Genomic DNA, 17,400 nt, shown 5'->3' with positions numbered 1-17,400 from the left:
AGATGACGTTACCGATAGGCCGGAGGTGGCTGTGTGTGTGGGCGTGTGTGCAGGAAGTGTGAAGGATGAACGCAATCGCTTGTTAAGTAACAGGATTCTAGGACTTTTTTTTTTTTTTTTTTTTAAAACAGAGGCTCTTAACCTTTTGTGGATATAAGCCTTCTGATGAGGGCTGTTCTGAACTTTCTCCACAACAGAAAGGGAAATAGATACGGACATTCAAAGGGGTACATACAGTTTCAGGGGGTTCATGAACTTCCAAAGTTCCTGGTTAAAACTATAAACAAGTGACAGATTTCTACTTTTTGGGTTATAGGTCAATTGTGGTCCATCCATCCACCCACCCACCTACCTGCCCACCCAGTTTCAAGTATGTACAAAGCGTAGTGCTCATGGACGGCCGCAAAGAACTGGTCTTAAAGATACCCGGCTTCTAATCATAAATTTCACCTCCCTTCAAATCCCTACCCTCTGCTTCTAATTTCCGTGTGTGTGTGTGTGTGTGTGTGTGTGTGTGTTTCTTGGTTATTTTACACCCTTTGAATAGCCCCTCTCTGTTTCACCCACACCCTCTTAGTGTTTTTTTCTGTTCTCTCCTACACGAGTCTGAAAACTGTCCTCTTCCTCTACTGCAACTTTCAAAATTTCTGCCCCTTTGATTTTTCAATATCCAAATAATCTATATATCTACTTTTGTGGAACCACATCCACCATCCACTTTTGGGAAGTCCATCTCCCTGGAAACCACTGTGATATTACAGGGCTTATATGAAATCCAGCTGAGTGTGCAGAGTAGTCAATAGCAGGAAGGAAGAGAGCAGGAATCATGGGACTGAGAGGCGGGAGTTGTTTGTGCCTGTGAACTGCAGATACACAGATCACTCTGGGGAGAGGCAGGGCGTTATTCTTAATGTATTAGGAAAACTCCAATTTTCCAAGATTGTTCAAACAGAATGAATTCTCCCCTATTCCCTTCCTGGGCTAATTAAGTGACTTCCTGAGCTTGTTTTAGAAAGCATTTCCGTCCCAACATTGCGCTATAATTCTAGTTTCAGTTTGTAGGGAAACAAGCAAGAACAGAAACCAAAGGAAGTAAATGGGAGGCAGCAAAAGAATAGAGACTGAGGTTTAAGGAAGATCAATGTCAAACTTGCCTAGTCCTTGAATGTTTCCTTAGGAGAAGACAAGATCAGACATCTGTTATGCAATAGCTCGCCTCCATAGTACTTGCACAATTCTATAGGTTTCAGGAATAAACCCAAAGTAGAAAGGATACCTTGGACTCATGACAACACGAATCCCTCACAAGAAGAGCGTGGGAGAGAAGTGTCTGGGAAGGACACACGTATCTTAAAAGCAGCCTGACCTCTCCAATTACCAAAGCCCTCCCACGCCACCCTTAAATACTAATAACACCCAAATACCCCTGCCCTCCGCCCATCCATCTGGCTGAGGCTGCCAAGACCACATCGATCTCTGCACCTATAAAGTGGCCACAACAAAACTCTCTCCCCTTCCCTGGATTCTTAAGAGTATTACCGGAGCCAGCGTGGATAACGCACGCGGCACAAAGCACGTGCCCCGCAGTTCGTCAGTAGCAAACCCCATTGGTCAGCGAAACTCCCTCCTAGTGAACCTGGGTAAGGGGCTGGTCTTGACACTCACCTAAGCTTCAGGAAGCCTCAGGTGTTTAGAATCAAAATACACAAATCAAACCCATTCCCCCAATTAAAAGACGTAGAAGGAATAAATCAACCAAACAAAATAAAAAATGAAACAAATAAAGACCTTTTCCGCTTGACAGCAAAGCCCCTAATTGAGTTGTGACTCTACCGGACTGTCCGTCTCCTTCAGACATTCCTCCCTTCCCGGCCAGCTGTTCAAACAGCAGTTTCTGTGGTGGTAACATTAGAAATGCAATTTGCAGACTAAAGGGAGAATAAAAGGGGACAAGGGAGGCCCTCCGAACCCGGAGGCCGAGAGGAATGTCACAGGGGACGGCAGGGGACAAGGCAGCCTTGGGTCCGACTGCTGACTCCCCAGAGTCTTCAAGTCAGGGTTCATTAAAGCACACTCCCAGGCCACGGGCACCAGAATCACCTGGACGCTTTATTAAAACTGCAGATTCCTGGGCCCCATGGCAAACCAATTAAAGCACAACCTCTGGGAGTCAGGCCCAGGAACCTGTATTTTTAACTAGTTCACAGAAAGTTCGGAGCTCTAACTTTTCTGGGCCCAAATGCCTCTGCAGCAAAGGTGGTAATAGGAATTCAAATGCCAGTTGCCATGAACTGGCAGGGGAGGCAGCACCCGTGCTCGCCTTCCAGCTGTTGCCTTGTGTCCTGTCCTCACACCCTAAGGCTTGGCTGAAGCCCCAACTCCTTCCCAAATATTACCAAGGAATCCTTTCTACCTGCTCCCTCCTCTAGACTCCAGGGGTGCTCACAGTTCACCCCACATGTCAATGGGTCCTATTAACATGCTGCTCACTTCTGCTAAGCTGCACTTCTCTCTCTAGTTTTTCAGTACATTTTGGTTTGTATTATAGCACTCCCTGGCTAGACAACATTCAGTAACTCCCTTCTGCCTTGAGAATGATGATGTGAGCTAACACTTAAAAAATGCTACGGAGCTGTCACGTGCTCAGAGTTTCAGATATAGTGATTCATTTGACCCTCATGAGCCCAGCTTATACTATCATTATCCCTATTTTACAGATGAGAAAACTGAGGCTCAGGCAGGTGAATTAATTTGTGCACAGTCATAACGCTAAAACCGAATCTGAACCCAGTGTGTGTGACTCCAGAGACCAAGACCTTTCCGCTGCATCATGCCTCTGTTCAGCCAGACAGTGTGATCCTGCAGGACAGGAATAACACATGTGCTGAGCACACGCTAAGTGCAGACCTTTTGCCAGTAAGTGTTCCACCTGCGTTTCGGCAATTGATTCTCCATTTTATTGATGAAAAACTGAGGCTCAGAGAGGTTAAGCATCTTGCCCCAAATCACACAGCGGGTAGATGATGGAGGTGAATCAGAGCCCAGGACATCTGACCCCAGAGTCTGTACCTTAACCACTACTGCTGCTGCTGGGCCCGATGCTCTGAACATGGAAGATGCTCAGTGAGGGCTCGCTGGGCTGAATTGCACCAGTGTCCGATGTGCTGTATAAACACAAAAGGTGTTGCAGCAGGCTGCCTGGGCGGCTCTCCAGCCCGGTGGGCATATAATAAATATAAGCCGCTGCTGACAGGGGTGTGCTTCCTGCCAACCACCTTCTCTCAGCTATATCCCCATACACCCCGCACCCTGCGCGCATGCAACGCCTGCCCTCTCCCCTCCTTCGCTCACTGTGGACAAGGAGCAAGTGTGTGACTAAGATCTCTAATGGCTGACTGCCCCAAGAAGCCCTCGCGGAAAGAGGCACAGACCCTCGTGTAGTTAAAATGCTTTCATTCGTTCCATAAATGCTTACTGGGCACCTACCATGTCCCAGACACTGTGCTAGGTTCTTGCGTGTAGCACAGAACAAGCAGATGAGACTCTGCTCTCGGGGAGGGACAATCTATCAGTAAACAAGCATGTAATTTTAGGTCGCGATAGAGGAGAAGGACAGACTGGGATAGGGATGTGGGCGGGTGGGAAGGAGCTCAAGACGCTAAAACCTAAAGTGTCCAAAGGAGCCGGCCTGGCGGTGAGGGGGAAATGCAAGTCAAAGGCGCTAAGACAGGGAAAAGCTTGGTGTGATTTTAGAACTGCGCTCTGCAAGTGTTTCCTAACGGGCCTGATAATCAATGTGTCTCTCAACTCTGCCATTGCAGTGCCATAGATAACATGTGGACAAAAAGGCATGGGTGACTGTGTTCCAGGAAAGCTTTATTTACAAAAACAGGTGGCGGGCTGGATTGGACCAGCAGGTCACAGTTTGCTGACCCTACTTGAGAACATGAAGGCCTGTGCGGCTGCAGTGTGTGATGTGAGGGTGACAGGAGGTCAGAGGGGCCGCAGCTGGGCCACGCAGGGCCTTGTTAGTAACACTCAGAGCAACAGGAGGCCACCGAAGGATTTTAAGCAGGGGAATACCATGACATGATTTCCACTTTTCAAAGATCCCTCTTGCTGCTATGTTAAGAATGGGTTATGGGGGCAAGAGTGGAAGCAACAAGACCTATTAGGTGGCTGGCAGAGGTGCCCAGGTGAGAGGTGGAGCTGGCCTGGGCGTGAGTGTCGCAGAGGAGATGGCTGGGGAGGCGGACGGACGCCCCCTGAGGAGCTCTCCTGGAACCCCATTCCCTGGGTAGCTCGAGGGCTTCCTGGAGAGGATGTTCTCTGTCAGCAAAGGAAACCGGGGACAGCCCTGCCTGGCACTGGCGCTGCATCGTGTACCACGGGGATCAGTGGATCTGGCCCTTCTCAGATCTTGAGGAAAGTATCCCCAGAACCCAATTTTAGTGACGGCCACGTGAATTTTCCAGGTAGCACTAATCATGTTGCTTCCAGGTGACTAACGTTCCTGAGAACACGAGCTGTCTCTCTTTCCAGTTACTGTTTGAGGTGCTCTTGGCGAAGCGGACAGTTTCCTAGTAGACTGGCCAGGGCCGACACTGGAGCTGTTTCCAAGTATTGCACATCCTTTCCCCACCGCGCAAAGTCCATGGGCTGACCGAGAGGCAGCCACTGCAGAGGCACAGCGCCGGCCCCTGGCATCCAAAGGCTTAGAGATTAATCATTACGAAACAACAGACTTTCCCCTCCGTGTGCTCCTCCCTCTTCCTCCTCCTTATTCATTCTTCTTAATCCTGAAGAAAAAAGCATGCGTGCACACACACACGCACACACACGTGTCCACTTTCTTCTGATTAGTTAGTCTGACAGCTACAGAGCATCCAAGTGAAATAGCCCTTACCTAGTATCTCCAGCAGCAAACTAACAAGAGACAGACCAAGGAAAAAGACCCCCCTACCTAACAGGGCAACAGTTTTTCCTCCTGAATTGCCTGATTTCTCCTATAGAGGCGAAGAGGGGTGAGCCACAGGGTATATGTAAGCCTTTTCCTCTAGAAATAGGACCTCATCAAATATTATCAGCCCAACCGATCTAGACAGTGGATTAACATTTTGTCAGATCCATCTTCGGCTGCGGCCCAGTAAACACTGGGAGGTGTTTTCTTTCAAGTTCAATTTGGCCTTTTGCTCTTCAGGGAATCTGAAAGGTCACTAGCGTTGCTGGTTAAAAACAAACCAGTGCCAGTGAATCCTGCCATGACGCCCAGCAGAGACCCCGGGAAGGTTTGGCTGAGGACTCTGACTCCTTAAATCAAACTTCTCTCCTGCTTTCAAGTATCTTCCTGTCCAGGCTTTGTGATGATTGCCCGGCTGGAGGACAGTGGTCACAGAACCTGCCAGGCAGGGCTCCCTCCTGGGAAGGAGAGGACTCGGCAGTTAAAAATCACCAGGTATCTTTTCTCCTCTTGTCTTTTTTTTCTCTTTTGGCTAACTATCTAAACTACTTCAAAAGGGAGACTTAACAATGAGAGAAGGCACGATTGTAAAATGGTGCAACCACTTTGTAAAACAGCTTGACACTTCCTCAAACAGTTAAGCACAGAGTTACTGCATGATCCAACCCAGTAATCCCACTCCTAGGTCTATCCCAAGAGAGCTGAAAACATTTGTCTTCACAAAAACTTATACACAAATGTTCACAGTAGCATTATTCTAATAGCCACAAAGTGGAAACAATCGAAATGTCCATCAACTGATGAGTGAGTTTAAATAAAATATGGTTACAGCATGCAAAGGAATGAAGTTCTGCTACATCATGGATGAACCTTGAAAACATGCAAAGTGAAAGAAGCCAGTTACAAAGATCACATGTCGTATAATTTCATTTATAGGAAATGTCCAGAGCAGGTATAGAAACAAAGTAGATCAGTGGTTGCCATGGGCTAGATGGAGGCGGCTTAGGGATAAATGGGGCGCGACTGCTAAAGATATAGGGTTTCTTTTGGGAGTGATGAAAATATTCTAGAATTAGATCGTGGTGATGGTTACACAAACTCTAAATATACTAAAAAACACATTTTAAATGGGTAAATTGTACGTTGTGTGGCTATCTCAACGAAACTTTTATTATTAAAAAAAAAGAAAGAAGATTGCGCTCACCAAAAGGAGTCACAAATAAGACACACAAGCATACATGTGCCGTTTGATAGTTTAAGCCAGTTCTGTCCCTGGGATCAGGGGTCCTTTGTGTTGCCAGGGTGAACAGCTGATGGGAACATGGTGTTCCCTGGCCCATGTGAACAGGGACTCAGAGGGCAGAACCAAGCCCCAGATTCACCTGTAAATGAAGGACTCTCTCCAAGTCTGCTCACCTGTAGGCAGAAGCCCTTCCCCTGCTGACAGAGCAGGGCACAGAAGCCTGAGCAACCCAGCCCATTCTGGTTTGTCTGCTGCGAAAGCTGTGTCATGTTATGGCAGGGCTGGGACTCCCCCACCTGGGCCCGTGCAGGAGATACTCCCCAGTGACGTGGCTTTGGACGGCCTCCAGCACAACCCTGCACCTGCGGTCTGCCAGGGCCCGAAAACACCAGCTGCCGACAGGAGAGGTGGCCAGGCTGGCTGTTTGTGCACTTTGATTTGTAAAGGGCCCAAATCAAAGTTAATGGAGCAAAGGTTTAAGGACAACGCTTTTGGCTTTGAGAACCATAAAAGGGGCTGCAGACTCAGCAGGCCACCTGCAGTTCTGGGCTCACCCTCACTCCTGCTGGCCCAGAAGGCCAAGGCTTGAGTGTGACCCAGGGACCGCCCTAGTACTCTGTGCCCCATTTCCCATCCTGTCTACCTGTGGACACCTCTGCAATGCCGGACGCAGGGCTGGGCACACAGAGTGGCAGCCCCTTTGGACCAGGGTGCCGTCAAGGGCTGGTGCCCAGGAGCCTGCTTCTGCTCTGGCTTGAATGGGAGGCCCTTACAGACACAGCCAGGATCCAGGCCAGCTGCACCGACTGCCCGGCCGGAGCCAGGCCTGCGCCATGTTAGCCAACAAGGAAAAACTGCCATCGTGAACCAGGGCAATGTTAGGGTTTTTTTCTAAGACAGATGTAATGATGATGACAACGATGATGATGACACTAACAGTCATAACAATAACAACATGTTGATGCTTACTACGTGTTGAGCACCATTTTAAACACTGATGTGTATTACCTCCCAAAGCCACTGCCAGGTACTGGGCTGAGTCCCTCGCAGGCACAATCTCATTTAATGTGCTTAACAACTCAACAAGGAGCTGATTATACTTGTCTACTCTTCATAACGCCTCCCGCAGCCCTGCGGCCGCTATCTTATTTTGGGAAAAGACACAGAAACACACGCACACACATCCACACTCTTTTTTGGTCTTACCCATTCTATTGAGATTTTTCTTCAGCAGGAACTTTGAAAACGCCCATTATTAATTTATCTGCTCCCCCACCCCCCGTGTGTCCGCGAGGGGAGGAGACACTCACCGTTGTCGAAGACCGTGCCTGCCGTGAATGACAGCTCTGAGTCATGTTCCGCTTTGCAGGCGTACAAGGCTTTCGCCTTCCGGAACGGCGTGCTGCGTGAAAACAGGAGTTTATTTAACATTTTTGGAAAACCCGTAGAAAGCCCCCGATATTCCATCTCTCTCCTTCCCTTTCTCTACAAGCCACCTAGTCCTCTCTCGTGGGAAGAGCCTGACAAGGCAGCCAGATGGCAAAACACGAGGTGGAAAAGTTGTAAAGGTCACAGGAGAAAAATGAGAAATATTCAGAGAGAAGCCGAAAGCGCCAAGAAACCACACTTCTCCTGGGGTCACGTGGCGCCATGTTAAACCTTTACCTGGCAGGTACAGCAGCTGAGCAGTGGGGGGCCCGGCTGGGCCCCAACTTTGGGAGCAGGGTAACCCTGGGGGAAGGGCGGGAAGCAGAGGCAGGGAAGAACTTCCAAGCTGCTCTGGAAAACACTCCCGACAGACCCAGCTGAAAGCTGGCAATGTTCAGGGAGTCAAAACGGAGAAATTCTAGCAAAGGCAAGTTTCGGCTCGAGGCCACAGGCTGACATTAGCTCTCCCAGATGCTGCTTGTTTTTCAGCAGGCCGGGTCTCGGGTCTCGCTGGCGGGGCAGGATTCCAGAGCCGGAACTCCCCAACCCCCAGGGAAGGGCAGGGAGTAGGGAGGTTGTGTGTGTGAGCAGTTACACGTGTGTGCATGAGCACACGCGTGCACCTGTGTGCTGAGTGTGGGGAGCAGGCAGAAGGGGGAGGGGACACAGTGCATTTTAGTTTTCCCTCCTCGTGTCCAGAGAGTGTTGACAACCACTCTCACTGTGCATCAGGATCACCTGGGGGGCATTTAAAAAACGCAGATGTCTGGGTTCGACCCAGGTGTGATACAAAACGTAGGCGTCGGTATTTTTAACGAAGCTCTCCAAGGGGTTCCTGTGTGTGAGCTGGGTTGAGCGCCATTGTTCCAGAGCAGAGGCTGGCAAACTGTTTTCTGTAAAGGGCCAGACAGTAAATATTTTGGGCTTTCTGAGCCATGTGGTCTCTGTTATGCAGAGTGATCAGAGGAAATGATTTTCCAGAATTTGTTGCTGGGCCACAGTTTTACTGTCACTCTCTCTAGTTTTCTAGTAGCCAAGAGACGATGGCCAGGTGGGAGAAAACTAGGAAAGTGGGACCACTGGGAAGGAAGGAAAGACGAGCCTTTGGCATTCGTGCGCTCCAACTGGAAGACAGCTCTTCCTGTCTAATTACGATGAAAGAGTGAAGTTCAGCTCAAGGGGCACATTCTGTGATCTAACTCAACCAGGTCTGTGTGCTGCCTAGCAGGGCCAAATGGCCAATGTGCACTTCTCCAGGGAGGGACACAAAAGTCTGTATTTATTTATTTATTTTGAGGAGGTGGGAAGCAGAGAGGAGGAGTGACATGGCTGTGAAAAGTGTGAAAACAGCCAGAAAAGCTATACTGACAGGCACGTGGAACTGGCCATGACATTGAGGACGGAAGGAGAATCCGGTCCCCATTGGCCAGAGTCCTAGAGACCAGGTTTTGAGGCAGCATTACTGGGTGCAGTGCAGAGACCAGGCAAGGGGGAATCAAAGGCCAGGGAAACATCCCAGGCAAGCTTTCTCTGGCTGGATTTTCGTAGAGGTTACTTATTAACCTCATTAAATAAAGGTAATGGGGCAAAACAGGGAAACCAGCCGGGGGATTTGGCAGGCAGAAAGCAAAGGGAATGGTCTCAGGTGCCCATGATTCTCATTCAAAAGGAGTAACTTTCCACTAATATTAGGGTTTTGAAATTGAATAATAAAGTGACAATAAAATAGTACATAAAAAAAAGACAAAACAAAGGTCAGGAAAGGGTCTTGTTTTTCTCTCAGCTTAAGAGGTGACTGACAGTCTATGGGAGGGTCTTTTCCCCTGAAACCCCCCCACTGCCTCAGGCTGGGCACAGATTGGGACAGAGGGCAGAAGAGGTGCTTTTAAAAGGGGCCACACCTGTTCCCCAGGAGTAGGGTTGCCAGATAAAATATAGGACACCTAGTTACAGTTTGATTTCAGATAAACAGCAAATAATTTTTTAGTGTGTGTACATATATATATATGTCCCAGCCAATATTTCGGACATATATATACTGAAAAATTATTTCTTGTTTATCTACAATTCAAATTTCACTGGGTATGCTGTATTTTTATTTCATTTGCTAAATCCGGCAACCCTACCCAGGGGAAAGTCTTATCTTTTAACAAGTTTGTCAGCCCAACAAGTCCAGGGTCCCAAAACTCCCTCTCAAAAGCCTCGAGCAGTTTGTTTTAGGTAGGGCTCCTACCCAAACAGATCCTGCTGGCAGAGAGGTTGGATTTGTAGGCTTTGGCTTTGATTAAAAAAATTAAAAATCCCCAACAAGCATCTTTGGTTCCTTAGTTCCTTTTTCCCTGCTGTGCATCTCAACGCTGGACACAGCCGGCCTGTCACAGCGCCCTTTGGACCTCAGCTGGGCCCTTTAAGGGCACGAATGCGTGTGGATCCTTGTGCTAGTTCACTTTCAATTTTCGCCTCTGAGCATGGCACGAGGCCTGGAAAGCACTCCGGATTGCTTCCCTCAAATGCCCTTGCAAGCTTTGCAAAATGACAGCCCACTCTCCAGTGTGTGGCATCATGACAGGGAGGTGGGGCCAGCTAGACTGGCAGGTGGCAATGGCCTGATCATTTAGGCACAATTTCCAGTAGCACCTGTGCAAATGCAAATTATGGGTTTGGGGCTAAGGGCTTTTTTGGGGGAGAGGGGTGGGCAAGAGAAAGGAAAGGGCAATGTGAAGCAAATGTTCCTCCAGTGCCCTTTCTCTGCTGGGCTGCAAAAGGCATCTTCATTCCTAAATCTGAAAAACAAGCTCTAAAAAATAGTTTGAAGAGAGGACAGGAAGCCATTTCTGGAGGAGACATCATGCAGAAGTTCATGGGATCACTAATTAGGCCTAATTCAGCATTTATTTTTAAAAGCTTTGCCCAAGGGAGAAAATCTGAAGCTTCCTTTTCTAACAGTGGATTGGGGGGAAGGCCCCACTGGGCCTGAATAATGGGTGTCTGCCCCCACCTCTTGGCTGTACACTGCAATAGCAGTTAGGGGATTCTGGCCCTCTCTGTTCCTGTGATGGGCCAGTTCCCCGCAGTGTCCCTAGCTGTACCCACCTTGGCACACACTTAGCTCAGTGACAGCCAATTCCAAGCCCTACATTGCCTTGCCTATTTCAAAATGGCAGCTTCCTAGAGGATGTTCAAATGGTGCTATCCTAACAGTGGCCAGAGAGGGCAGTACTGAGTAACCATGACCCCAAGCACACCAGGTGAGCAGATTCTATTGCCAAGGACTGTCCTCTGCCAAGCTGGAAATAATCTGGGAGGTGGAAAGGAGTAGCTGAAGAAAAAATAAGCTGGGCACATTTTGGGAGATGAAGAGATACTTGGACAAGCAACAGGGTCCCACAGCTCAGAGACACAAAAAATTTAAAACTCTCACAGCAGAGAGTCCATGTCAATTTTTTAGCTGAATGATTCCACTCCCCTGAGTCCTTTAACCATTGTGTCCAAGGGGCCAATGTTTTGAAGAATTTACTCCCTTTCAATTAAAATGGAGGCACATTCTCCTAATGCCCAAGGCTCTCTAATAAGTGAGGCATTTTGGAAGGTGACTTGTCTCTCGTTACTGTAGTTTGCTCTGGTCCAGGTCCTCATGGGGCAGTCAGGGATCTAACCAGAATAATCCGTATCATCTCTGGTATCCTAGAAAATGAATGTCTCTCAAAGTGCCCAGAAGATGCCTAAGAAATAATTAGGAAATAACTTGGATGTTATGTCAGGAAAATATGGTTTTATTTTTTTCACCCTACTCATAGAGTAAGGAAAAAAAACAAAAATACTGAAAGGCTATCTTTCCTACCATCCAGGATAAGGCTAGGCAGAAAACTGTATCAAATGTAAAGGAGCAGGCCAGGCTCTGGGGCTGGGAGCTACAGAGAAATTTAACGTTGGGGTTACCCACGTTTGGAGGAAGGAGTGCTGGGCTGAGGGGAGAAGTCCCGAATCCTGGATTGGCTCTCGTTTAATCATGTGACTGTGTACAAGTCACCTCGCTGTGGCTTAGTTTTCCTTTTCTATAATAGGGTCCAGGCCATTTCTCTTCTCATTCTCACATGGGGGTAGAATGAAATGATGGATGTGGCAGTGTCTGGTGGGGATAAAGTAATATATGTATCTGTATGTATAAATAGCACGGGGTTTTCTTTTTTTAAAAGTGAGACTCAGCTTTATAAATTATTTAAGCCTCTCTGCTGGATCCACCCCTCAGGAGAAAAAGATGGACGAGAAAATACTGCCAAAGCCCAAAATGCTTATGATGCTTATAACTGGGCTCCACGTCTCAGTTGTCTGACAGCAGAGACTCAAGCTTGAGAGACCCACGCTCAGAACCTCACAGCAGGGGCATTCTGCAGGAGCTTTCCTGGATTCTTTTCCTGGATTTAAAGAGCTTCTTTTCTTCAAAGAGCGCGAGGACTAAGAACGGTGGCACTTAAGTCTGGACGTCACGGAAGCAGGGAAAACTACAGCATGGCTCTTGGGGAGAGGAACTAGGTCAAGCTGCTCACCCTCAGAAAGAGGTGGTGCCCGTTCCCATGAGAGCTCAGGGTTCAGGCCACAGGGACAGAGGCAGGCTGGGAGCACGGATGATTCCTGGAGTATGTGGAGGACAAGGAGGCACAAGCCATGAGCAATTTAAGAGAAATCGCTTCATATCTTGAGCTTTTGTTCTTTGTTAGATTCGTCTCTCTCCCAGTGGATCTGGTCTCAGAGACTAGGTGTCACTGCTCATGGCCAGTGGCCCAACCCCACAAATAAGTGTTGCCTGATGCTACCTGATAAAAATGAGAGAAGAAAAGGCCAGCACACGTCTCAACACTCTTCCCGCTTATATGATCTCATACCAAAGCACAGAGAGCCCACGGCATTCGGAGAGCCATTGAACGAGCATCTTATTCGGGAGGTGCTCTTTCTCCAGACACCAGGCACCAGAGATTAATTCAGAAACCAGAGTTAGGGTTAAAAAGGTTGTAGAAAATGCCATGCTGGTTCATGCAAATGGTCCCTTCTGGGCTTTGATCGCTTAGGATGGAACCTCAGGAGGGCAGGGGCAGCCCCCCGCTGGCCCTGACCAGCTTTGGATAAACGGGAACAGATTGGTCATCATCCGAGATTTTACCTGGAGTCTTCATGAACCGCTGCTTCTGGCCTGTCAAAAAGCAAGTGCAGGTTTGGATGGCAGGGAACAAAGTTGACGAGGAGGCTGAACACTGCATGAAGAGAGGACCAAGCCAATGAGAGAACAACAGCAGCAACAGAAAACCAAACAAACCCTGCAACAGACCTGGCGGGGGATGAGTCGCTGGACGTGGATGAGGTGGGCATAGGGCTGGATGGCGCCGAGAACATGGGCCAAGATGGCGAGAGGGGTGAAGTTGGGCTTGGATTCGGGGGGCTGCAAGACATAACAACCAGAAAACTCGTCAGCACACAGGGAAACCACACTGGGAGCACGGGAGGTCAGGGGAGGCCAGATGACGGGGAGCTGGAGCAGAGCAGGGTGGCACTGAAACCCGGCAACATGTCGTCAGTGCCACATCTCGTTCCTCCAGACCAAACCTCTTGTCCAAGTGATGGCCGTCCTGTAACTCCTTGGAGCATACACAGGCCATGCCCTGCAGAACAACTGCTTTCCAGGTGATAGGAGATGCTTCAGTCACGTCCACTGCACCTTTGGCCGTTGGTGACAGATGCCAGAACCCATGTACACGAGTTCCTGCGCCCATTTCCTATCACCAGTCTTGTTCTGAGGCAGAGATACGCTTACAACGAGCCTGCGGCTTCCACTGTTGTGGGAGTGTGGGAGTGTTTTAAAGTTGTGTCTCAGCAAAAATGACATTTTTTTTTTTTCTGGACCACAAAGGTCATTCAGCCAGCAAACAATTTCCTGTTTGCATTTTTAACTAAATGGGATGCATGCCAGTGGAGATTGAAATACTGCGTTAGGAAAATGATAGCAGATGAAGGTGAGCGTGGACACACACGTCTCAGGAGACGGCGTGCAGTGTGCGGGGCAGTGCGCGCCTCCCCTGGGTTTGCTAGACAGGTTTGCTGTCTAGGCCTGCACTTTCTCCTTTCCTGGATTTTGGGCATTTTGATGCTCAAAGAAATAGCCCCAGAGGGAAGGCAATGAAAAAACAGATAAACTGGAACCTTCAATTTGTCCATTTTGTTCTTTGATGGGTGGCTAATCAAAGGTTTAGAGAGGAAACAGTAGAAATTACTCACTAAAATATGGTTTGTGGATTTTATAATAATTGGTCATGCTAGCCCTTTGACTTACTTCTACCAATTATACAAACACCTTGGCAACTCTGAAATGACATGAAGTCACAGATAGTGCAAACACGATGACTGAATGTGGAAAGCATCTAGCCACACCACCACCTGCAGCCCCTGAACCTCAGCTGACGGCTGGACTGTTTCACTAAGCTCTTTATGGAGGCGAAAACGACAGCTCAACTCAAGGGGAACGGACTTTCTAAGCATAGTGGGATTTAGCGAGAGCACTTAAAGGTCCTTCTTAATGGTATGTCCCCAGGGTTATGCCAATTCAGCCCTGAGACCTAATGATGGCCCCGATTACCTGCTGTTGTAACATAAACACCTATGGAAATACACAATAAAAACCCACTGTGTGAGTTCATCGAAGGGCTTCAGACAAATGTGATTAAACATTTAGTAAATGCCATTATGTGTACTATATTCTAGAATATAAATTCTACGAGAACAGAGATTTTTGTCTATTCTGTTTACTGCTATATCTCCAATGTCTAAAACAGTGCCTGTAGGTATTCTACAAATTATTAAGTAAGTTAATGAATTTCATTTAACCTACCCAATAAGCCCACAAACAGGCACTATTATAATTTCCATTTCACAGATGTGGAAATTTGGGCTAAGCTGAAGCTTGCGTGAGGACACCCAGCCTGTAAGTCACAGGGCTGAGGTTCAAACCTCATCCCCTGACTCCAAGCCCAGGGCTCCTGCTGCCAGTACCCTGCCTCTTGGGTCGCAGGACTTGCTCCGTTCCTCCAGGCTACGCCAAGCTTCTTTATAGATCCCACCACAGCATCCCAAATCTTCATAACCACTGACTTATGAGTTTTCCTTAGATGCCTACCATATTTGCAAGGGAAAATGGGAATACAGCAACGGATAGACTCAGTAAGACTCAACATACAAATTCCAACAAAATCCCCACTCCCCACTCCAGTGTTCTGCCTGGTAGATTCATATATAGCAGATGGGATTCACATTCAAAGACTGTAACTCTTTTTTAAAAAAATTTTCTTAATCCAGCAAAGACTAATCAAAGAGCACCTAGTATGATCAAGACAGTAAGCGGAATTTGCCAAAATCCCTGACTTCTAGAGCTTAAAACGTTTTTGACAAGATGGGACAGATGAAAAAACAACTGTAATATAAGAGAGGAGGATCCATCAGCCGAGGGACATGCTACTCTATTATTAGTTTAATACCTGCTTTCCCTTGACTCTGTCTCTGGTCCTGGGAGAAGCGTTAGCTCCTTTCTACTCACTGGTTCCTTCCATAGTTGCTGCGGGCAAGACAAGCCTTGCTTTCTCAGTCCTCTCACCACAACCCTGTCTCACTAGATAACCACCTACTGGGCAAGGCCTGGCAACCATTTCCAAACTGTCGCCAAGCCCAGGAACCCAAGCAGGACCAGGGATCATGTGGAGGTTCAAGAGAACTGCCCAGGCCCAGAAACCAGGACTCATCTGTTCCTTTGGCCAGTGGTTACCATGGAACAATTAAAAAAAAGTCCTTACACCTTTTTTCTTTTTTTAAATGACTTGTATAAGTAGGAAACATCTCCAGCTTCCTACTCCATCTGCACCAGGAATTATGCCTTTGGCTAAAGGCAGAGTTGGGAACATATTCTATGACTACAACGTGGGTTCTGACTGTTTCTCACCTCCTCAGATATCTAAGTGGTTCTTGGCCAGTAGTACATGGCTGCAATGATTTGGGGGTGCGGCTGGAATGCAGGGTATTCGTAACTGTTATAAGAACTTACTCTTCAATCCCCATGTCGATTGCCGTAGTATCAACTGCAATTTTTAACAACAGAATTTCATTTGTTTGTTTTTGTTTTAGTCATGGCAGTAACATTGATTTGTTATGAAATGACCACAACTTAAAGTTCATTACCACTGTGTCTGAGTTAGCGTAATAATAAAATGCATACTTCATCGTACTTCCGTGGTTTTTTAAACCACTCAAGGAATTATGCCTTTTGTTTATTTGTACTTTAGAGGCACGACAATAAAACCTCACTATCAACAATACTACTGCACATTTTTATATAGCATAATGATGCCTGCAACAACAGAAGGACCATAAACATACAAATGCTCCTCCAACAAATAGGGAGCATGTATTTTAGTTCCGATGCAAAACTACATGAGCATGAGCGTGTGTTCTCATACTCAGAGAACACGTGCGTGAGACGTAGCTGCACATGGATGATGAGGATCCTGGCCCAAGACTCTGCATATTCTTAAATTCTTTCACGACAGAAGTGTCTGGCTGTAGGTTACCTAAAAATGACAGCAAGAGACAAAAAATTCTTGCCCCCCCCCAAAAAAAACAAAACAGACCAAAAAACCCCATCAATTTCATTCTTGGCTCTGAAACCGCCAATATTGACTTCTCAAATCTTTTTCCCACTAATGAGGCCAAGGATAACAAATGATTGAGATTAAAATAGGAGAAAATAATTTTATAGCTACAGTTTTAGCAGATGACCCCTTAAAGTCCTCTCTACAATCCCGAGTCCGGCTGGGAGTATCGAAACTGAATGCTCCAGCACCCAAAAATATTCCTGGGGTCCTGCCAGGCCCCCATATCAAGGCTCAACTACAGCAACAACACGGTTTCATCATTCGCATGGAGGGAACATTTGCTGATCTGGTTTAAATTCAACTGGAAGGCTCACTTCAGCTTTAGTCTGCTGGCCCACGGTGTCCTCAAAAGGAGTCAGACAGTCCCAGTCAGTCCCTCTGACATTCACTGGACAGTGAAAGAATAACGGTTTAGGAAGATAAGGCTAAAAGGCTTGGCAGGAGGCTAGGTTGTGGCTGATAGTTCAAGTACAGTGTGTAGCAATATCATCAGCTTGACACCCTTCTGCGGTGACTCACTTGAATGATGGAACGTCTGGTGCACCCGCCAGGGCATGCCTGCTGCGCCGGGCAGGGCTGCCCAGGCAGGCTCCCAGGCTGACGACGGACGTGGCGGACCCTCTCTGGTCTCCGTGCCACAGTGCTGGAGCTGCTGCAAGATGACAGGGTCCCTTACCGGAGGAGTAAGGGACCCATTAAGAAGAAAGCTAATCTTTTCGAATTCTGATCATCAAAATTATAGACGGCCTTTGTAAAAAATTGGAAAATACCAAAAGGCAGGAAGAAAAGCAATAAAATCATACATAATTTATACCATTGATAATTACTGTTAACGTCTTGGCATATTCCTCCTCACTTTTTTGAGGGATAATACTACATACACAGTTAATAGCCTATTTCATTCATTTAATATAGTAAGGCATTTTATGATGTCATTAAATAGCCTTTGATATATTTTAAATATTGCCACAGGGTATTCTATTGTATGGGACACCATGATTTATGTAACCATTCTCCTATTGTGTACATTCAGATCACTATCCCCTTTTAGCTATTATAAATAGTGCTGCAACTCACATCCT

General features: G+C 47.3%; 1 protein-coding gene across 3 annotated transcripts in view; it reads right to left on the bottom strand.

The window, feature by feature from the left end:
* ARHGAP26 (Rho GTPase activating protein 26) overlaps positions 1–17,400 on the bottom strand; it is a 378,528-nt gene that overhangs the window by 1,649 nt on the left and 359,479 nt on the right. The window contains exons 21-22 of one of the 3 annotated variants that reach the window (XM_069484154.1): positions 12,790–13,065; positions 7,514–7,605 (exon numbers count right to left, since the gene is read on the bottom strand). In XM_069484154.1, coding sequence (XP_069340255.1) covers positions 7,514–7,605; positions 12,790–13,065 — 368 coding nt within the window. The remainder of the gene's footprint in view (positions 1–7,513; positions 7,606–12,789; positions 13,066–17,400) is intronic. The other 2 variants (XM_069484152.1, XM_069484153.1) reach the window with 2 other exon arrangements.

The sequence above is a fragment of the Eulemur rufifrons genome, chromosome 10 (genome assembly GCF_041146395.1).
Source record: "Eulemur rufifrons isolate Redbay chromosome 10, OSU_ERuf_1, whole genome shotgun sequence".
In the NCBI taxonomy this organism is placed as follows: domain Eukaryota; kingdom Metazoa; phylum Chordata; class Mammalia; order Primates; family Lemuridae; genus Eulemur; species Eulemur rufifrons.
The sequence above is the reverse complement of the archived record's forward strand: the minus strand, read 5'-3'. Positions and strand labels throughout refer to the sequence as shown.